Source organism: Nilaparvata lugens, chromosome 1 (assembly GCF_014356525.2).
Source record: "Nilaparvata lugens isolate BPH chromosome 1, ASM1435652v1, whole genome shotgun sequence".
Taxonomy (NCBI): domain Eukaryota; kingdom Metazoa; phylum Arthropoda; class Insecta; order Hemiptera; family Delphacidae; genus Nilaparvata; species Nilaparvata lugens.
Genome location: NC_052504.1, coordinates 36,131,807 through 36,155,674, shown reverse-complemented (window position 1 = coordinate 36,155,674; position 23,868 = coordinate 36,131,807). Strand labels below are relative to the sequence as shown.

General features: G+C 36.5%; 1 protein-coding gene across 1 annotated transcript in view; it reads right to left on the bottom strand.

Annotated features, from left to right (window-relative positions):
* Positions 1-23,868, bottom strand: part of LOC111047828 (macoilin-1) — a 38,916-nt gene that overhangs the window by 6,054 nt on the left and 8,994 nt on the right. Inside the window, exons 5-9 of the mRNA XM_039424268.1 lie at positions 23,410-23,476; positions 11,594-11,750; positions 9,969-10,176; positions 8,025-8,258; positions 4,519-4,677 (exon numbers count right to left, since the gene is read on the bottom strand). Of these exons, the coding sequence (XP_039280202.1) occupies positions 4,519-4,677; positions 8,025-8,258; positions 9,969-10,176; positions 11,594-11,750; positions 23,410-23,476 (825 nt within the window). The remainder of the gene's footprint in view (positions 1-4,518; positions 4,678-8,024; positions 8,259-9,968; positions 10,177-11,593; positions 11,751-23,409; positions 23,477-23,868) is intronic.

Genomic DNA, 23,868 nt, shown 5'->3' with positions numbered 1-23,868 from the left:
AGCTTGTACGGGTTCTAATTGCAATCAATGTCATCAAAACCATAATTCAGTTTTACATTTTGGATCTGTTCCAAATTCGTCATCGAATTCGGAGGCGAAAAAACTAGAAAATAATACTATCAACTGTTGTTCAATAGACTCGAATTCATCTCAGTATAGTGTCCTCTTATCTACCGCGCAAGTTGAAGTCCCTGATAAGAAAGGTAGATTGCACAAAATTAGAATCTTGGTGGATTCAGCGAGTCAGAGTCATTTCATAACTCGTAAACTTTGTCGAAAATTACAATTGTCTATCTCCCCTTTCCATTTAGTTGTGAATGGTTTCGGCGGAAATTCGCAATCAGTTGCTGGGCGCACATTTGTCACGCTTCAATCCAGATTCGATTCTAATGCAAAGTTTTCTATTGAACCATTAGTCGTCGAAAAAATTATGGAACATTTTCCAACTAGTAAAATCGATAATTCCAAATTATCAAAATTGATTGGTCTTCAACTCGCTGATGAGAATTATCATATTCCCAGCGAAATTGATGCTATTGTAGGAGCTGAATTAGTACCCTCTATTTTTCAAAGTGGTCGAGTGGAGATTGATTCAAATTTTTTGACGGCTTTGGAAAGCGTTTTTGGTTATATTTTAATGGGTAGAGCTCCTATTTTATCTCAATCATTTGAACATTCAACGTGTCTGATGACTTGTCTCACCTCACCGTTGGATAGTTTAGTTCGAAAATTTTGGGAAGTTGAAAACATTCCGGATTTAGGAAAACAACTCACGGAGGAGGAACTGGAATATGAGAATAACTTTACTTCGACCGTTCGGCGACAAGACTCAGGGAGGTTTGTTGTTTCACTATCGTTCTCTAAATCTCCTGATTGTCTCGGTGATTCATATGCTATGTCAGAACGCCGGCTCATCAGTTTGGAGAAACGACTCATGCGGGATCCAAACATGCGTTTAGCCTATCATGATGTAATCTTGGACTATCTTGAGCAAGGTCACATGGGATTGGTCGAAAATCAGAATGATAAGAGTGGTTATTTTATACCTCATCACGCTGTAATCAAAACTCAGAGTCAGTCGACGTCTTTGAGTATCGTTTTTGATGCAGGCGCAAAAACTACTACTGGTGTGTCATTGAATGACATACTTCATGTCAGACCCAAGTTGCAAACTGATATTTTCGTTTTGTTAGTTAATTTTCGGTTGTTTTCCATCGCCATTACTGCTGATATAAAGCAGATGTACAGACAGATTCTTGTTGATGAATCATGTCGAAAATTTCAGCATTTGTTATGGAGATTTTCGTCTAATGATCCCATACAAATTTTTGAATTAAAAACTGTCGTCTTCGGTTTGAGTGAGTCACCGTTTCTAGCTCTCAGAACTGTTCATCAACTAATTCAAGAGGAGGGAGAAAGTTTCCCTGATGCTAAAGCTCATCTTCCTGAGGCAATGTTTATGGACGATTTTGTGACAAGCACGTCTTCTTTAAGTGAAGCAAATCCACTTTGTAGTCAAGCCAAAGTATTGTTCAAGAGAGGGAAGTTTGAACTTACGAATTGGAGCTCCAACTCACATGAATTAATGATGAATTTCTCCAAAAAAGAAAAGTCGGCTGTGTCCAAAGATCTCGATTTAGGAAATCTGTTAGCTGTCCTTGGTTTGAAATGGCAACCTGATAGTGATTCATTCTGTTTTTCTGTGAATCCTAATCAGTCTGTTCATATTGAATTAGTTTCAGATCTATCAACAACTATGTTTTTATTAGCATTTTGCCATTTCCTTTTCGTTGAGGTCCTTGTAGGGTTATGTATTCTGACTGTGGCACAAATTTTGTCGGTGCCTATGAACAGTTACAAAAATTATTGCAGTTATTGGATTCGACAGAATTTCAAAACTCTCTCATGAACGAATTGGTGGAGTATTGTATAAATTGGAAGTTTATCCCTCCACTCTCTCCCCATGTTAGTGGAATTTGAGTGCTTTAACCGATTCCTTAGATTTTCTATGATTTAGGACCCACTCCCTAATGGTGTTCCTGAGACCCCCCTCAAGGTTGGGATTTTCCAGGCACTCGAACGGGGCCGAATAAGTGGCCCCCACCCATGACCGCCATCTGTCGGCCAACCATTCAACGTAAAATTGCCGGCAAAGTACTCCATTTTCAGTTAGTTGCTGTTTGAAGTATAGGCCGTCCTCATCGACCGCCACCATTGCAGGCCAATAGGGCTGTTTCCCCAGCCGGCCCCACATCAGATTACCAACAATATCAATGAGGGGGGTGGTGGTGGGAGGACTGGAGGTTCACGTTCTACCTCCATCTCTTCTTGTATCCTCATTGGTTGCCTTCTCTGTCTCTGTCTGTTGTCTTGTTGTAGCTGATGCTGCAGTTGAAGTCTCTGAATCTCCTCTTCTGCTCTTTCAATCTCCAATTTTTGTTGTCGGATCCTCTCCGATCTTTGGAGAGGAGCCTGTGGATGTGCATTTACAACACATCTTCTCTTGGGAGGTCTAGGGGCATCCTCTTCCTCCTCACGCCTCCTCTTTGGGGGGTTGGCACGTGAATTGCTTGCCATCAACTCTCTCATGAACGAATTGGCAGAAATTGAAATCTGTTAGCTGTCCTTGGTTTGAAATGGCAACCTGATAGTGATTCATTCTGTTTTTCTGTGAATCCTAATCAGTCTGTTCATATTGAATTAGTTTCAGATCTATCAACAACTATGTTTTTATCAGCATTTTGCCATTTCCTTTTCGTTGAGGTCCTTGTAGGGTTATGTATTCTGACTGTGGCACAAATTTTGTCGGTGCCTATGAACAGTTACAAAAATTATTGCAGTTATTGGATTCATCAGAATTTCAAAACTCTCTCATGAACGAATTGGTGGAGTATTGTATAAATTGGAAGTTTATCCCTCCACTCTCTCCCCATGTTAGTGGAATTTGAGTGCTTTAACCGATTCCTTAGATTTTCTATGATTTAGGACCCACTCCCTAATGGTGTTCCTGAGACCCCCCTCAAGGTTGGGATTTTCCAGGCACTCGAACGGGGCCGAATAAGTGGCCCCCACCCATGACCGCCATCTCTCGGCCAACCATTCAACGTAAAATTGCCGGCAAAGTACTCCATTTTCAGTTAGTTGCTGTTTGAAGTATAGGCCGTCCTCATCGACCGCCACCATTGCAGGCCAATAGGGCTGTTTCCCCAGCCGGCCCCACATCAGATTACCAACAATATCAATGAGGGGGGTGGTGGTGGGAGGACTGGAGGTTCACGTTCTACCTCCATCTCTTCTTGTATCCTCATTGGTTGCCTTCTCTGTCTCTGTCTGTTGTCTTGTTGTAGCTGATGCTGCAGTTGAAGTCTCTGAATCTCCTCTTCTGCTCTTTCAATCTCCAATTTTTGTTGTCGGATCCTCTCCGATCTTTGGAGAGGAGCCTGTGGATGTGCATTTACAACACATCTTCTCTTGGGAGGTCTAGGGGCATCCTCTTCCTCCTCACGCCTCCTCTTTGGGGGGTTGGCACGTGAATTGCTTGCCATCAACTCTCTCATGAACGAATTGGCAGAAATTGAAATCTGTTAGCTGTCCTTGGTTTGAAATGGCAACCTGATAGTGATTCATTCTGTTTTTCTGTGAATCCTAATCAGTCTGTTCATATTGAATTAGTTTCAGATCTATCAACAACTATGTTTTTATCAGCATTTTGCCATTTCCTTTTCGTTGAGGTCCTTGTAGGGTTATGTATTCTGACTGTGGCACAAATTTTGTCGGTGCCTATGAACAGTTACAAAAATTATTGCAGTTATTGGATTCATCAGAATTTCAAAACTCTCTCATGAACGAATTGGCAGAAATTGAAATCTGTTAGCTGTCCTTGGTTTGAAATGGCAACCTGATAGTGATTCATTCTGTTTTTCTGTGAATCCTAATCAGTCTGTTCATATTGAATTAGTTTCAGATCTATCAACAACTATGTTTTTATCAGCATTTTGCCATTTCCTTTTCGTTGAGGTCCTTGTAGGGTTATGTATTCTGACTGTGGCACAAATTTTGTCGGTGCCTATGAACAGTTACAAAAATTATTGCAGTTATTGGATTCATCAGAATTTCAAAACTCTCTCATGAACGAATTGGTGGAGTATTGTATAAATTGGAAGTTTATCCCTCCACTCTCTCCCCATGTTAGTGGAATTTGAGTGCTTTAACCGATTCCTTAGATTTTCTATGATTTAGGACCCACTCCCTAATGGTGTTCCTGAGACCCCCCTCAAGGTTGGGATTTTCCAGGCACTCGAACGGGGCCGAATAAGTGGCCCCCACCCATGACCGCCATCTGTCGGCCAACCATTCAACGTAAAATTGCCGGCAAAGTACTCCATTTTCAGTTAGTTGCTGTTTGAAGTATAGGCCGTCCTCATCGACCGCCACCATTGCAGGCCAATAGGGCTGTTTCCCCAGCCGGCCCCACATCAGATTACCAACAATTGATCGAGATGAAAATGTTCTACTCACTTAGATTGAAGTTCTTCATTGTCAAGATGTAGTTGGCAAACTTCATTCTTGTTCGTCTTCTCACTACTCAAGAGAGAGTTAACTTGACCTCGCAGTTCTTGCTCTGTTTGTCTAGAAGCATGTAAATCTAATTTTAACCGCTTTACTTCTGCTTCCAACCTGAAAAATTAAAAATGTAATGAATATACTAATATTTTTCAATTATAACCCTCACTGGAAAGGGTAAAAATTGATTAGAAGGCAGCTATCTCAGCAAAAATAATAATAAGAATAAACGAGATTAACGAATCGATCTGTATAATTGTGTCTCAAGCAATCAAGTAGTGGAACTCAATTTTATGTCATAGCAGAAATAAAAGAATATTTTAAGATAAAATCATTTTGGAATAGAAAAGGATATTTGTTTGTCTCTGGTAGTGATATAAAATTCCCGGGAATTTAAGATCGAGGAAATATTCCAAGGGAATTTAAGGGAAATATTCCCAAAAATCATATTTCCCGGGAATTTATGGGAACTTGAGGAAATTTATGATTTATTTCATAAAAAATGACCCTAAAAGACGTTTTTTTGTTACACATGGTCTCAATCACCGTTTATTCAACAGATTTATGTAAGAAATGTAAGGATTAATAACTTATAAATTGTAGTAAGTTCAAAGAAAACAGTAATTTGAAGTTCATAAACTGAAGGAGAAATGAGCACTCAATAAATCATTCAATTGCACCACTATTATCATGCTACTTTCATGTTTTACAAGTTGAATTTTTTACTTACTGTACTAATAAATGTTTGTAAATCAGGTAAACAAAGTCAACAAAGTATTGAGTGTAATTCATGGCATGATTTTATCCAATTTCTCCGCATAAAAATAATTGACCCCCTAAATAAAGATTAGAGTAGAAAATAAATCCAAAAATTAGACATTATAAAATACAGCAAAATAGGCTAAACTAAAACAAGGAGCATACTTGAGTTTAATTCAATATTAAAAAGTAAATAATTCCACAGCTCACAACCTTTCAAGAGTCATTGAGGCTCACTTAACTTGTAATAAGATACTAGTTCAGGCAACGAATGCTCAAAAAGATATAGAGGGAAAAGTTTGGAACCCAATTTTTGACCTCGCAGTCCTTTTAAGGATAGTGAGGGGGTAAGCATAGAAAGAGTCCTCACTCCTACCACACTCAACACTAAAATTGCTATACAAATTGATGGAAAGCATAAAATGATGAAATAATACATTAAATTGAAGAGAATTGAATGCTCTACAACTCACTGTCTTTTAAATACTCCTATAGTCCAGTCAATGAAAGATTATATTGGAACACAATTTTTGACCCCGTAGCTCTTCTTTTAAGGATAGTAAGGGAGTAATCATATTAAAAGTCCTCAATCCTACCCCCTGTGTAAGAAATACATTTTTTCGATGCATTGTTGTTGAGTAATAAGTCCTGAAAGTGCAAAAAGTTGGAAGAAAAACTTTTCAAAGATTTTACACTTTTAAAAGTGAATATCTCAAAAACTAAAGAAGATATCACAAAACCCTACTGTACAAAACTTGTAGGAAATTTATCTAACTTCATTTTTACTCAGTTAGCCATGTCGCTGAAATGCATTGTTTCCCAGTTACATCCGTATCAACTAGAAATGAAAAAACTTTTAAACTACTCTCATCCCTTAAGCTCAAGGAGTAGGGATGAGGACTTTTGATATGTTTACCTTCTAACTAGTTCAAAGCTGCGAAGTCAAATATTGTGTTCCAATCATTCCCGCCCAATTTGCCTGACAATTGATCTATTGTTGTTAAACTGAAGATTTCACACTCAACACTATAACGGTTGCAACAATTGTTGGGAGATGCATCAAATAATGAGACCATAGATGAAATTGAAGAGAATATAATGCTCTATGAGCCCATGATTAGCACGGATTTTTTCAATGAATCGTTAAAAAGTTATAAGGCCAAAACGATGAAAAAATCGGAGCCGGAAGGGTTTTTCTTCAAAATATGATAACTTAAGGTGCGTACAGACTTTCGCTCTGCTCCGCAATCGAACGTCACTCGAGCAGATCGATTGATGAACGACCGGGGAGCAAGAGTGGAACGCGAGAAGAGCTAACATCTCCCGTAACGTTCATGATCGGAGCGATCGCGGAGCGAGTGCGGAGCGTGCGTGGAGCGATTGCGGAGCATGTTGGAGGCGCGTATATCTGTACGCACCTTTAGAGAGCTCATACCTAGAAAACTATAAGAGATATGGCAAAATGTTCGAAATGAAACTTGTAGGATAATTTGTGAGCTTTAATATTACGATTGTGTTCGACAAAAAATTCCGAAAGGCGCATATTGTTCGAGATATATGCAAAAAAACAAAATATGGCACTTTCAAACCACTAGTCCACCTTAGTACAGGGGGTAGGAGTGAGGACTTTTGATATGTTCACCCCCTCACTGCCATTAAGAGCTACGGGGTCAAAAATTGTGTTCCAAAATTTTCCCTCTATAATCTTTCATTGACTATACGAGTATTTAACAGACAGTGAGTGAGTTCTGAGCAAAAACAGTCTCAAAGAATGATGATTTATTTATTATATAAATGTAAAATGTAGCTGACCTTGATCAATATCAAATAAAATGATGATTTATTGATTATATTGATGTAAAATATGAGTGGGATTGATCAATTTCAATCATTTTTAGAACAATTTTATAAATTCCCTTAAGTTCCCATAAATTCCCAAAATTTCTTGGCATCGGAAATATTCCCGGAAATATTGCCAAATCATAAGTTCCTTCCCACTGGGAATATTCCCGATCCACATCACTAGTCTCTGGTCATTGTTGTTTTAGTTGAAACGATACATCTATGTTTGGTTTCACCAAGCTCGTTCAAGACATTAGAGCATGATTAAATTAGGAGCTATTCACAACTAGTGCACTGAAACATAAGTATTTCAAGTATTTCTATAGGAATAGTTACTTTATAATTCCAAAGCACACCTGTGAATCGTACCCAGCTTGACCACTCTCAAATGTCTTAACGGGCTTGGTGAAACCGGGCACTAGTCTTGAAATTAAAAAAAAAAACATCAACAATGGGCTTTTTGGATACTTCTATGAGGTATATAAATTATTCTGGCTCAAAACTAAAGCGTATATTTTCATATAATATTAGTTTGGGGCTCTGTCTATGATGCTTCATACTTAAATATTTAATGGAAAAGAATATTTTTTCTCTAAGTCAAACTGCTATTACTGCATTTTCATTCCAAGAAGTTGGATTAATAAATAGATGAGTTATTCAGCAACCAACTTTGCTTTAACGCAGACTCTGTAAAAACAAGATAGAAAAAATTTTCATTCAATTGCCTTCAGTTATTAAGAGTTTCTACTTTCTAATAATCCAATTAGAATAGAGTATACACATTACAAAAAGTAGAGTTATAGAGTATTATACATGAGTTGCTATTTAATGACTGGGAATAGTAATATAAGATGACATACCTGAGACAATACTCGTCCTTGTTGGAGTTTGTGTGCTCAGTATGTTGTTCCCTGTTGGCTTTGTTCTTCCTCTCCCGCTGACTATTGACGGCATTATCTCTCACTTGATTGTTCGTCCACTTGGAGTTGTTTTTTATGTGGTTGTGATTGTGATGCTGTTGGTGGTGATGCTGATTATTGCCTTTCGCACTTTTATCCTTCTCTACCTCGTTTTCATCGAACTCATTTACAGACCTGAAAATAACAAGATGGGTTTAAAATAGTACAGAGTAAAGAGTACGATTGCAAAATATCATTCAGTTTTCTCCTCATAGATAGTTACTTATACTAATCAGTGAGTTGAATGATTTATGAGGAAGAAATTATGAAATATTCAAAAATGAAAAATTTGATTCTTCCAAAAGTAATACTTTGGTACATGTGGACATGGTAAAATAATTGTACATGTGCAGATAGAAAATAAAGTACGGAAAAATTCAATATTAACACAAATTCATATGAATTTATATTGAATATATCGGAATCTTAAGATAAATAGTAATTTCTTTTAAATATAGACTCTAAAGGATTTGCTGTACCCTGTACGTTTAGTATCGCGACAACGATGGAAAGACTGAGGTCAACGCAGTGGAGAAGAGAAGATACAGATGGCGACAGGTTGAGGACGAGCGATGGTGGGAAGACCGAGGAAGATGGAGAGGCATTGTTCATACCCAGACCCGGCACTGGAACGTGACACGGATTGCAGTGGCGGCTCGTCCTATGTATTCAATGGTTCATTGAACCCCCAGAATTAAATCAACTTCCTATAGAATGATGAATTTGCAACTCAAATAATTATATTTTCATTTTATACTCATGAAATTACATCACAACATTTTTAATCTACGTAAGCTTAACGTCGATGTTTTGCGGCCGGTGCCGGAGTGGCTTGCTTGAAACAGCACCGAATGGAATGACGAGGCGTTCATGCCCTGGACCAATAGCAGTACTCGCCTACTAGTATAAGATCTGCTGCTCTTGATTTTAGTTTTAGTTTGTCAGAGATTGACAATGGTGTAATAACCGAAACCGGTCTTTCTAAGTATCAATAAATCTGTGGTTTTTGACAATCTCTTAGTCTTTTTCATTAAAAAAGTAAAAAAGTGGTAAACAAGAAGTAGCATAAGCGTGACAGTTTTGAGGTTATACGGTACGGTTTCGGGTATACACTTTATACACATACAGTTGTGATAGATTTCACTGCATTTTTCGTCATATAAATTTGTTTTGCGTGTTGAATAATAAGTAATTTCTAGTGTGTTTCGTGTATTCGTGAGTATTTTTAGTATGTCCATTTTCTTTTAGTGAGAGTGTGAATATAATTTATTGTGTTAGGTACCGTAACAGCATTTTGATGAAGAAATATGAATAAGGTTCAGTATTTGTTAAAGACAAACATTATTAATATTGAGGATAGGTGAAAAATGAAACATGATGGTAGACCCCGAAGTAAACTCCCGAAGTAAAAATCAAACAAGAAAAATATGAACAGGACAAAAAATATATATTTGTAGATAATATGCTTAATCTTTGGGGGTTTATTCCTTAAAATGATTATTGATTAACTTTACCCTTGATTATGCTCAATACTCTATATCCTCTCGACCTTTCTCCCCAATAGATCATGAGGTTGAACCCCCAAGATAAAAGATCACGAGCCGCTACTGTAGGCTATATATTTCTCAAAATATATACAGTCAAAATATATATGTATGTATTTTTGTTTGTTTGTATGTATGTAGTGCGTTTAGTCAAAATACAAAATTACAACGCTTCAAGACTAATAGTGTCAGAAGCTTTTTTGAAAAGTTAAAATACACATTAAAAACTCAATAATACTTAAGAAATTGTTTCCCTGAGATAAAAACGCTAGTAGAATAGATTCATTAAAATGAAACTTACCCTAATTTTTCGATAAAACTAATTTCAGAATGGATGGATCCATTAGTGTGTGCATATATTTTGGAAGCCTTATGTTCTGAATCAGGAGTATTCTTTTCTCGCTCTCCCTTATCTAGCGATTTCCTATGATTATTCTTTGTTGATTGTGTTTGATTAGTGGCAGTGTGGCCGACTCCATTCGATACACCATCGCCCATTGGGCTGTTACCTGAAAACAACAAATTTCATTATATTGTAGCTATGGCCAATTTTGGTGAAGCATATAGGAGAAACAATAAAGTGTACGGTGAACACGGTAGAAGCACCAGAATCATTACTACATTGTGCAAAGTACCTACATACGAGGTGTGGCTATTAAATAACTGGACTGACTAGAACGAGCGCGCATGCGCCAACCTACATTGACTAGCAGTTGTTTAGTTTGAGACTCCCTCTTCCGAATGCAATCAGTCTCGTTTCTGTAAAAAACTTCGTTGAGTCACAAACTTCATTTACGTTAGTGTTGTTATTTTGCTTTTCCGGAATAATGGTTAGCATAAAAATAGAACAACGAATTACTATTAAATTTCACTTTAAACTTGGAAAACCGCTACCAGAACCTATAATTTACTAAAAGAAGTGTATGACGGTGAATGTTTATCACGATCTCGTGTTTTTGAATTGTTTAAGCGTTTTCAAGATGGTCGAGAAGACGTTGAAGATTATTCGCTCAGCCCAGCCCAGCCAAACAGATCTTACTCCATGTGATTCCTTAGCTTAGTTGGTAGCATGCATGGCTCTTGAATTCAAGTTTGCGGGTTCGAGACCAGTGAATTATTTTGGCAGAAGATTTTCAACTCTGATGAAGATCATGCACGTAATTTTGACAAAATAATTAACAATTATGCTATTTTTTATGTTTTCTGGAATTAAGGAGATAGCATTCTACAACATAAAATTTTACCCAGTGCAAAGCACGGGTTACCTTCTAGTCAATAAATTATAAGCATAGCATCAAGTGATGAAAAGTGTACGCATGGTTAAGGACTTGACCTTAAGTTGGTCGAGGTCAAAAAAATCAAGTCGTTGGTCAGAGGTGAGCGCAGCACCTCTTGTGTTGACCATTATTTTTCACTTTTCCAGGTGCGCTTTTGCATGCTAAGTTATTTCTAAGAATAACCCATACAACATTCGTGGTATTAATCTTTCAAACTAATTATTCTCATACATTTTAAAAATAGAATGTTGATAAGAGGACAGAGATAGTAAAATTCAATGTGAAAAATTATAGAAATATTCATTAACCGATATTAAACTTTCATAATTCCAAAAATGTAAGGCTAAAATGTTAGAATAACAATCGAGCATCTCTTAGAAACAAGTAGCATCAATGAAAGTACAAAAATTGCTTAAAGCATAATAACTGACAGCTATATGAAGTTTCAGGACAATAGGGCTGAGTTTAACAGGAACAAAAAAGGTACCTGATGAGCGGAGCGCTCACTCACCCTTCGACCTACTTTAAGAGTCCCACAGGTTACATATCAACTCAACGTTTTCAAACAGAGAATACTTGAGCCATTTCTCATAAAGGTACAGACAGCTTGATCACATTACAAGACGGAGATTCAAGAGAAAGCTCTTACCTTTACTTTTTTCTGGACTTGTTGTGTGTGAAGTCGTCGTCGTCTGCTGCTGCTGCTGCTGCTGAGGTTGCTGTTGCGGCTGCTGTTCTATTGGCAATGCTTGCTGTAGTAGCTGCATATAGAATTCATTTTCTTTTGCAACATCACGTTGTTTACGCTGAAATTAAACATAGATTTCCTCATAAATCAGCCTATTCGAATAGTTGTGGTTGAATGTAGCTAGTTGGGGAGTACCTCACAATATAGCTATTTCACTCATTTGAGCCATGGACCATGGACTAACACATTTATGTCCGTTTTTTTAGAACTCTTATTAAATCTAATTAACTATTAATGTTGAAGTTTCATTAAATCTCTAAAACATAATTATAATGATAGAGGTAATTTCTATCATCATACGTATTTTTAATGTCAAAATAATATATGATCGATTTTGAATGCTTCAAGAACAATAAAATACATAATTACTTTAAAAGCGAAGACATGTTGCAATGTCGATTTGAGGATATACCCGGTATCTACAGAGGGGTCCAAAAAATGTATTCGCTCTTCGACAGTAAAAATTTTGGAAACGCACTGTCAGTTGTTACAGTTTGCGTGTGGACTACTCATGCCACACTACCTGTTGACGAGACATCGAACTACAATTCCAAACATAAGACCCAATTCACACAGGACAGAGACGTAGCGCGGGCATGGTACTGACGTGGCGGAGGTGTGTCGTATGCAATGCCTAACAGACGTGCGAGATAGTGGCATTTCAATTTTACTCAACAGGTTTTTCGTCCGTTCTCATCATGAACAAGTGGCTCGTCTAGCATGCCACGAGATGTAGCGAAGGCGAGAAAGTGAACGGGGCGCCACGACCGGACGTCCATTCTGTGTGAATTTGGGCCTTACTTTTGGAATTGGATGTCTAATCCACACGCAGACTGTAAAAACTGCCAATGCGTTGCCAGATTTTTTTCAATTAATGAGGAAATTAGACCACAGTTTGACAAGAATAGGTATTCTGAATTAAAAACACCAGGTTGGGGGTTCGTCGAAGTGTTAACTGCTCTTCACCTTAAAAAATTACTTGATCAGAAAACTCAAACTATGCCTCGGAATTGGGACCGGAATAATGGAAATGGAAAAGGAAATGCACACAAAATACGAATAAGGAAAATGGACTGGAATTTTGCCACATGGAATGTAAGAACAATGATGAGAGCCGGAAAAATGATGGAAATAGGAAAAGAAATGTTGAAATTTAATATTCAGTTGGTTGCGCTGCAAGAAACACGGTGGAGTGGGTGTGGAAGAATAGATAAGAAGGATTTCTCTTTCATGTATAGTGGAGCAGAAGAAAGGACAGGACAGGGAGGAGTGGGCTTCATGGTAGACAAAAAATTGAAATCATCCATCCTAGGCTTTTATCCCGCAGGTAGTAGAGTGTGCCGGCTCAGGATGAAAGGAAAATTCAGGAATATCACTTTGATCTCTGCATATGCACCAACTGAAGAAGCAGAAGAAGATATCAAAAATAGCTTTTATGAAGCGCTAGAAAAGGAGTTGAGAATGGTACCCAGATATGATCTGCTGATAGTGCTTGGAGACTGGAATGCCCAGATTGGTAAGGAGGACTTTCTGAGAACAGTTGCAGGCAAGCATACACTGCATGAAGAGACCAACGATAATGGAATTAGACTCTGTGAGTTTGTAAAGGCAAACAATATGATTGTGAGCAGTACTTGCTTCCCAAGAAAGAATATAAACATGGGAACCTGGACATCTCCATCAGCAGAAACAGTCACACAAATCGATCACATTTTGATATCTAGAAGACATGCCTCATCAATAATAAACGTCAGATCTCAAAGAGGGCCAAACTGTGACTCCGACCACTTTCTTGTCTCAGCCAAATTAAGAGAGAGACTTTCAAGAGTGGAAAATGGAAGTGGTGCAAGGAGACGTGTGATTGACATAGAAAAGCTAAGAAATCATGACTATGCAGAGGGGTATAGAACAGAGCTTGAAAGGCTAATACCGGATGGTCTGAATGAAGTTGATGATGATGAAAAGGATGTTCAAGAGCTGTGGGATAATTAAAAGAAAACAATCAATGATGTTGCCAATGAAAGCCTTGGTGAAAGGAGAAGAGGGAGAAATGATGAATGGTATGTTGAGGAGCGTGAGGAAGCCACAAAAAAGAAAAATGAGGATAGGAAAATGATGGTCCAGAGAAACACAAGAAGAAACCGCACCAAGTATTGTGAGAGTAGGAAAGCAGCCAACAAAATATGTAGGAGAAAGAAAAGAGAATATATGAAGAGGCTCATCAATAATATAGAAATAATGAATGAACAAAATGAAAGCAGGAAATTTTATCAGGCAGTCAAAAGAATGAGAAAAGGTTTCCAGCCTAATTTAATAGCCTGTAAAAGCCGTGATGGAAAAGTACTAGGAGAAGAAAATGATATAATGTATAGATGGGCAGAGCACTTTAGGGATGTCTTGAACCGAGAGGGGGATGATGAGCAAGAACAATTGACATATGCCAGTGCAGAACCCTTGATCCCTCTTCCAAGCTATGAAGAAGTGGCAGAAATTATAAAAGAATTTAAAAATAATAAAGCGCCTGGGGGAGATTCAATACCTGCCGATCTAATAAAATTTGGTGGAAATAAGATAGTGAGAGCTCTGCATACATTGATAACATGGATATGGGAGCAAGAGAAGGTGCCTGAAGAGTGGACATGTGGTGTGATATGCCCCATACTAAAAAAAGGTGATAAAATGGATTGTAATAATTACAGAGGTATTACGCTACTCTGCACGTCATACAAACTTTTTTCTGCCCTGGTGTTGAGGCGACTAGGGGTGTATGCTGAAGAAATAATTGGCGATCATCAGTGCGGCTTCAGGCAAGGGAGAGGTACAACAGATCAGATATTTACAATGAAGCAGATTATGGAGAAGTGTTTTGAGTTTAACACAGATCTGCATATGCTGTTTGTGGACTTTCGCCAAGCTTTTGATGGTGTTAAGAGAGGCAGCATGATGAGAATCCTTCTTGAGTTCGGAATCCCTAGAAAGTTGATCAATCTCATAAACTTGACAATGGATGGCACAACGGCTCAAGTTGAAATCGGTACCAAGATGAGTCGGACGTTTAATGTTACAACCGGTGTTAGACAAGGAGACGCACTTTCAGCTACACTCTTCAATCTGGTGTTGGAAACAGTAATTCGGAAGCTGGGACTGAGAGGTACAATAGTAAATAGAATGTGTCAGGTTCTGACCTATGCGGACGATGTTGTGTTAGTTGCAAGAAATTAAGAAAATCTAAAAGAAATTTTCTGTACAGTGAGGGATGAGGCTGGAAGTGTGGGTCTGGAAATAACAAAGTACATGAGAATGTCAGCAAATGAGCAGAGAAGACAGGTAAATAACTTGAAAATATCAGATGGTTGTGAAATAGAAGGCGTTAGTAAGTTCAAATACCTTGGGGTAATGCTAACTGGTGATAATAGAACGAGTAATGAAATATATGATAGGATCATGATGGGCAACCGTGCATATTATGCAAACCAAAAAATTTTCAAGAGCAGACTCATTTCGCGTAAAACAAAAGAAAAAATGTACAGGACGTTAATAAAGCCGGTTGTGACATACGGATCGGAGACATGGACAATTTTGAGCAAGGATGAGAGAGCACTGAGCTCATTTGAAAGAAAAATGTTCAGAAGGATTTGGGGACCAAAATGGGATGATGGAAATTGGAGAGCCAGGTATAATAGTGAGATTGATGAAGCCATTGGGCAAGAAAACATTGTACGGTCCATAAAGGCAAAACGTATAGAATGGCTGGGTCATGTGGCAAGGATGGGTGAAGAGAGAGTCCCATTGAAGATGATGGATGAGATGATGATGGGGACAAGGAGAAGAGGAAGACCAAGGAGTAGATGGCTGAATGAAGTCCTGGGCGATCTTCGGGTGCTAGGAGTGGTAGACTGGCGACGAAGAGCCCAGGAGAGAGAAGTTTGGAGGCATTATGTAGAGGAGGCCAAAGTCCACCCAGGACTGTAGAGCCACATAGAGTAAAGTAAGTAAGTATCTCTTAAGACATGATGCGCAACAAATTAGAGGAAAGCTGAATTTGTGCAGGGTGTTAGAAGGCCTATACATAGTACACATAGCCTGCAACCGCAGAGTCTAACTGCAATGATTGCGTATATCTCGGCTCCAAATTATGAAATCGAGCTGACCTTGATTTCATACTTAAGGAACATACTTAGATTTCATACTTATTCACATACAAAGCAAGAAAATAAGGAAATTTTCACCTCATAATTTTATATTTTATCAAATGAAAGTTTACACTTCCGTTTCTCGAAAAAAAATGTTTCGTATAATAGTTGTAGTTGTAGCTCGTTTGAAGACCTTTAAAATGATGTATTAAAAGTCATACTTTTTTGATGTCCTATAATCTTAATTGTTCAGTTAATCTGCACAAAATGAACGTTTTTTCCGCTAGATACCCATCCAAGTAATACTACCACCAACAGGTGGTTTTGGGGAAATTATTATTGAAAAGTATTTTTTCTGTTTCAATTTCACCCCGCTCGGAAGCTTTTGATGATAGAGAATTGAGTTTAGTCTCAAATTGTGGGCCAGGATTCTTTCTTTCGCTTGCATTAAAATTTAAAATGAATAGTTTTCAAGTCCGTTACGTATAGCCGACGATTTCAAGATATTTGCCCGTTTTCAATAGTTGAAGCCATTGAACTATCAAATGGAGTGGTTGAAAACAAATTTGACGAGAGAGGGCTTATAGAGAATAAATTCCCTACAATTCTATACAAATTACTTCTTCCAACTTGTTTGCATGATTGTAATTTCATGATAAACATATTTCTAAACAAACGATAAGATGTTTGTGCTGGAGGCACAAAATTACCCTCTACTCAATGTACCTAGAATACATTGCCCCTACTCTTTACAAAATTTGTCAGTTGATCTGAGAAATTTTTCGTTGATTTAAATTTTCGTTGCATCTGGTGACAAACATCATAGTCACCTACAAAAAATGCACTGCTCTAGGGATAAAAGTACAGTCCGGGTCCTGTAGCTTTACCTTTCGGCGGAGGGCCACTAGACTACAATACTACTTACTACCCGTTCAAAAGCATCCAACATTTTAAAAAATGTATCTTTTCATAAACAACAGATGCACTTTTGTATCTTTTCAAAAGCAACGTGTTGCATCTGAAAAGATACACAAGGAGCTTTTTAGTATAACACAGCCTATCAGCTGACATTCGTTTAACATGTTCTTCCCACTGTTGGTGATACACGCACACATTGCATATGGAATTGAAGTATATGAAGGGACAAGTTTAGCTAATTTAAACAATACTACAAAAAGAATCGATAAGAATAATTTTGAATATTAATAATAATTAAGGTTTGAAGCAGTTTTGGGCAAATGACTGTTGTTTTTACCTGAATTGTATTTGCATATGAATAAATAAATAAATAAATAATCAACAGTCATGTAGGTCACTTTTTAAGAAGCTAGGATTTATGACTGTGTATGGCATTTACATATACAAAACAATTTTACATGTAAAAAATAACGAGCACTCATTCAATAGGCAATCAAATATGCACAATTACCATACAAGATATAGAAATGATTTCATTATAATGGAACATAGGAGAGAAAAATTTAAACAAAGTCCAACATATATGGGAATGAAATTCATGAGGTACCTCCCGAGTAGCATCAGAAGCGAAACGTATAGGGTAAGATTCAAAATCGAGTTGAAAAAGTACCTAATAGAGTTAGAAACTTATAGTTTTGAAAAATTTTACCGGGGGAATTAGGGATAAATTATCTATTGTCATTGTCTCTTTTTCGTTGTGTTTCTTTCTATCTTTCTAGTTTTATGTTTGAGAATTAGAAGTATTATTTAATGATATGACGCATTCATGTACAATATACATAGTATGTCTTGAATAAAGAGATTGATTGATTGATACGTTGCAACTCTCTCATTCATGAAGAATATCTATGTGTAAGGAGTTTCCTTCAAGGAAGCTCTGAAGGAAGCTTCATCCATCTAGGGTCTCTGAAGCCTGATGTTTTTGCAAAGCCGTGAGTGAATATTACCCCGCGAACCATACCTTGTATTTATGCCGTTTCAAAGCCACGGAGGCAAAGCTACGGGACGCGTACTGTACATCCTAAAAACCTAACATACAGAGTACCGACTCGGCAGAGTTCGAGTAACGACAACAGTCAGCTGATTACGACTGAGACTCGATCAACTGATTTCGTGCAGGCAAGATTCAACAATGACATCGTAAAATGAATTTGAATTATTTTCACAAGATAAAAGGAAAGGTGAAGGTGGGGTTTCGTTTGAGCGCAAATGGTGTTGTCGACCACGACAGGATGAGGATCTCAGATTGGGTAGATTTCAATTCGTCTAAATAACCTAAAAGATTATGTTCAATCATGTTTTAATGGGGAAGGTTACGTTCATACTGTTCAATGGCAATAAGTTGATATTATTCAAAGTGTTTTGATTCTTCGATAATAAACACAAATAACAAAAGTTATTGAATCAGCTGTTTTAACACACTTGAAATTTGGACCATATGAATGTCTTCAGATAACAATGCCTGTCGTCGTCGACTGCGGAAGTTTATGCAAAAACGAAAAATCTGGTGTGGCGAACTCACACAACTTTCCTTGCCGTTATTAGAATTGATCACCTGACGCTAGTGTTCACGCGCATCACAAGTCTACTTATAAACAAAGATCTAAGCCAGCTGGTGACAGGACAATAACGCTGGAGACATACGAGGTCTGATATCTCTTCATAGTGAATGATTTAATAGAATCAACAGTTGGCAACAGTTTGCATAGTGAATGATTTAATAGAATCAACAGTTGCCAACAGTTTGCATAGTGGATGATTTAATAGAATCAACAGTTGCCAACAGTTTGCATGGTGAATGATTTAATAGAATCAACAGTTGCCAACAGTTTGCATAGTGAATAATTTAATATAATCGACAGTTGCCAACAGTTTGCATAGTGAATGATTTAATAGAATCAACAGTTGCCAACAGTTTGCATAGTGGATGATTTAATAGAATCAACAGTTGCCAACAGTTTGCATAGTGAATGATTTAATAGAATCAACAGTTGCCAACAGTTTGCATAGTGAATGATTTAATAGAATCAACAGTTGCCAACAGTTTGCATAGTGAATGATTTAATAGAATCAACAGTTGCCAACAGTTTGCATAGTGAATGATTTAATAGAATCAACAGTTGCCAACAGTTTGCATAGTGAATGATTTAATAGAATCAACAGTTGCCAACAGTTTGCAATTGGATAATCACATTTTCTCGAATTTCGAGCTTAATTTCAATTTTAGGTGAAAATGTTACTCAACATTAATTGTAGAGATTTTTATGCTCAATCTTCTCCACTCGATTTTTTTGTTTAAATTGTATCTGAAGCCTGATAATTGGGAATCTGAAATCCAACTTTGCATAGATGGGGCGGAGCTCCTGAATTTTTTACAGATATGGGACTTGTGGCAATTGGTAGAGCTTATCAATGACTATTCCAGGTATGAATTTAATCAAAATCGTTGGAGCCGTTTTCGAGAAAATCGCAAAAAAACCTGTTTTTGACAACATTTTCGCCGCCATCTTGAATTGCATTTGATCGAAATTGTTCTTGTCGGATCCTTATATTGTAAGGACCTTAAGTTCCAAATTTCAAGTCATTCCGTTAATTGGGAGATGAGATATCGTGTACACAGACGCACATACACTCATACACACACACACACATAATATACAGACCAATACCCAAAAACACTTTTTCGGACTCAGGGGATCTTGAAACGTATAGAAATTGGGGTACCTTAATTTTTTCGGAAAGCAATACTTTCCTTACCTATGGTAATACGGCAAGGAAAGTAAAACCCAGCTTTAGGGAGATTAGGGTTTTAATTTTAATGGCCGTTTGTGCAGTACCTAAAGTGGATTAAGTTAATCTGAAAGTTCAAACTTGAATCGGTTTTCTCAATGCATTTACTAATTTTGTTTAGCGTTAAGTTGGCAATGGAATGATATCCTATTATATTAAGCGAGCAATTTCTGTATATATCTGGTTATTTATGTTTTACGGATCTCGAAAACGGCTCTAACGATTTTCACGAAATTTGGAACATAGTAGGTTTATGATATAAAGATTCGATTGCACCAGGTCTCATTCTTTGGAAACTCGCTGAACGACATTAAAAGGATAATTCATCCTTGGAAAACAGATGATAATTTCGTCGTCTCTCGATAGCAGAAGATACGTGTGCCTAAGTGGGAGAGAGACAGAATTATTTCCAGCTGTGTAATCAAAATCAATCAGCGAGAAATTTTATCTAGCTACACAATTTAATCGATTTGATCAACATAATCTGATTTGTTGACATGACAATATGATAATCCTCCTAAACTAGAGTATATCATAATTTTCAAAGTTGATCATTATTTGACAATTTCAAGTGATTAGTGCGTGTTATTTTGTTATTCAATTTGGTTTGTATATAATCTAAATTATATATTTTTTTGTTTTCAAATGTTTGAACAGAAAATTGAATCTGAATTCAAGTGTATGGAACATAACCTACTTTCTGGACAATTTATAGTGTATAAATCAAAATTCGGGAAAGAAACAGTTTTGGGCTGTGCCTGTTAGTACTTCCTCAATCATTTTAAAGAATTGTGTTCGGTTTATGAACAGTCAATAAATAAATAACGAGCGAAGCTCGGTGCTCCGATATTTGTTTACAATATCAAGAAGGCTTAATTCTACAGCAAATTTGTTGTTTAAAACGCAGCACTACAATGATATTATATAGCTACTCATTCGTAATTTGTGAATTCGTGGTCTACAGCTATACGGTAATGGAAGAGAAAAAGCGATCGAATTTTTTTCAAATGATAAGATACAATTACTACTAAATAAAGTTAGTGAAAAAAAATTTAGAATAGAATAGTGATGTTGTTACGCTCGAAGAGAAAATGATGGAACTCGCTCGAGAATAATTTCAACAATTTGAGTGGGAAAGAGTCGTGATATGAAAATATTAAAAATAATGTAAACAAATATTAGAAGGTAAAAAAACTTTTATGAAGATAAAACGTATGCAAGAGGCACTGGTGATGGAGTAAGCAGTAGTAGCAATCAAATATAACAAACATGAACATACAATTCAGTATATTCTGGGTGATTATCAAATGGAGGGAGTGCCATAAGAGTTAAATTCTGTTTTTACAGAGATGGACTAATTGAATCCAAGCCATAACATTGAAGATGCAAGAAGTTGTATGTAATAATATTATGTTGTCGAGAAATAATGATGCAGTCAAAATTGGGTTCAAACAACAAGCTCTGGATACCATAATAATCAAACATGAAAGTGATGCTAATTTTAAATCAGATTTCCAGATAATTTGAAAAATGAACAATGGGGTCATAAAACAGATGAAAAAGCAAGTGACAACACCTATACGAATTAAAAGTTATTACAAAACAATATTTATTTAGAAAACAGCAGCAATTGAGAAAACCTATGTGCTTGCTACAGCAAAGGTAGATTTGATTGAAATACAGAAAAAGATATACACGATGGACAATTGATTTTCAATATAAAAGAACAAGAGTTGAATATTCTAGAGCGTGAACACAGAATTAAAAGTTTGAAATTAGATATCAAGCAGAAGCAAATTGACAGAGATATTTATTTATTTATTTAGATATATTGACAGATATATTGTAGATTATTTTTTGTAAGATTATTGTTAGGTTTGTTATAACATTGAATATATTTTTGATATTTGTAAAATTTTTGTATGTCAGGTTTGTTATAACATTGAATCTGTTTTTGATCTGTATCTTCAAATTATATTATTAAATTCACCTATTGAAATGGTTTTTTCATGTTATCCATCAAAAATTATTTAATTATGCCCTATGAATTAACTACTCATTAGAATAAATCATTTAATGTTCACAAAAATATAGGTCGAAACCAATGGTAGACAAATAATAAAAGGCTGAGTAGTTGATTGGAATTTTTTTATGAAAATAATCAAGATAAAACTAATTGAAATATCATTGAAAAGTATAAACAAAACGAATTTTTATTTGTAATATCAAGACAATCATTAAGTGGCAGTTGTCCAGTTACAAAAACAATGCAGAAGACAATAGCCTACAAACTACATAAGTTTACTAAAATTAATATGACATTTCAAACAGAGATTTCTAGTAGAAGGTAAAGGATACAATACAAACCAAACAAAAAAATAATGAATTATCAAACTTTATAAAACTAATTTAGTGGCAATAGACAGAATTTTATCATTTCACAAAAATGTCTTATTTATTTATAATTATTTACATCACATGGAATGTAGTGAAGACACCGCAAGTTAAAAATTGAGACATTCAAAATTGGTAAGATACATTCAATGTCTATTATCAGTAAGACTTTGGAAGTATTGTATTACTTAGTTACGCCGAAAATGATTTACATTATTTAGAAGTACATTACGTATTGGTCGATGACCTCCATTATTATTGACATTATTAATAAAGTTTTTGTTAAAAAATTGTTCAGCCAAATTGTTGTGTTCTCCTGTGACATTTGGTAACTATTTGGTGAGACGGATCACAAGCGATGCTAGGTTACAACGACACTATCAACTCTGTCCAGCTTCAAAGCTTCAACCTTACGCCTGTAGCTAACACACCAAACCTCAATTTCCACACGCTCAGCGGGGTTTCTGGTTCTGGCATCAGACTCTTTGATAAAGAACCTCTCCAGGAGTTTGAGGATTTGGAAGAGGTGTCAACAAATATCTTTTTACCGCATATCCATTGCCTGCAACAATAACTCTTTCCAAACGTGCGTGTATATTTGAGTTGTGGAATATATGGGAGTGATGGGCTGACTCAAGCCAACTACAAACGATCTCTTATTTTCAAAGAAGCGTCACTGTCAGTTTGTACATTCAAGGAGAAAAAAACTCTTTCCCGTTGCGGAATTTTTCTGCATTATCAGCAGCAGGAGAACTTATATTCACATGGCTGCAGTCCAAGGCTCCAATGCAATTGGGAAACTTTGTCTTTAAAAAAAAAATCCTTTTTTATAACATTGAGTTCATTTTCAGTACCGGTACTATGAAGACAGATATACTTTAGAGTTAATCTTGCTATGGTCCTAGAAACTTTATCCACCACTCTGCTAACCGTACTCACATGCACTCCACTATGATCTCCCACGTTTAGAAAACTTCCAGAAGCAATAACCTAAGAGTTATGAAAAACATGTCTTCTGCTGAGAGATCACTTCAAAATGTTAGCTGCGCATGCGTATTAGGGTGCTGTTCTAGGATAAGATGACCTTGTAGGGACAATGGCAATGTTACCAAGTACGTTTTAAACTGGTCAGCACGAATTAAAACAGTGAATAGCGAGTGGAATGTTCAAAATAAATTAGAAAATTTGATGTATTGCATGTTGCAACAAATGCAGAAAAGAAAATGTCCGTTTCTTAGGGTCATATGTAATATGCACCACCTACGTTTAACGCTAATCTACAATATTACTAAATGAAGGTATGATTGCCTTTATTATAACGTGTTTCATTTAGAGTTTAAATGAACATTTAATCTCTCTACGTTTAAGCCGAGATGGTGCATAATATGGGCATTAGTTACCAAATTAAAGTATTCAAGTTACCTGTCTCATTCGGAAGCCAACATAGCTTTTAAAGCCAAAGCCCAATGTTACCACCGGATAACCAATGCTGAAAAAGATATAATAAGATTAAACATGATATGTGAGGCCACTCTTATACATTTCACAGAGGAATGGTTTGAAGAGCTACAGAACATGGAATTTAAACTGTTCGGCGGATGTTGAAAGTGAAATGTAGCCACTCTCATAAATAGAAAATGAGCCTTCAAAAAAATGAAGTACGATACCAGAAATGACATAAGTGGAATGATTGAATAATATTAATTGTGAATGATTGATGAGAAGGCACTTTAACAATACTGTTTTGTAGAAGCGATCATCCAGAAGGACTCTTCTCAAAGTTAATTTGAGAAAGTAGGTGTCAAATTACCAAGAACAGGTGTTAATCCCTAATAGGGAGAGTGAGGTGGATGGTTAAATCTATTCTAAATAAGTATAAAA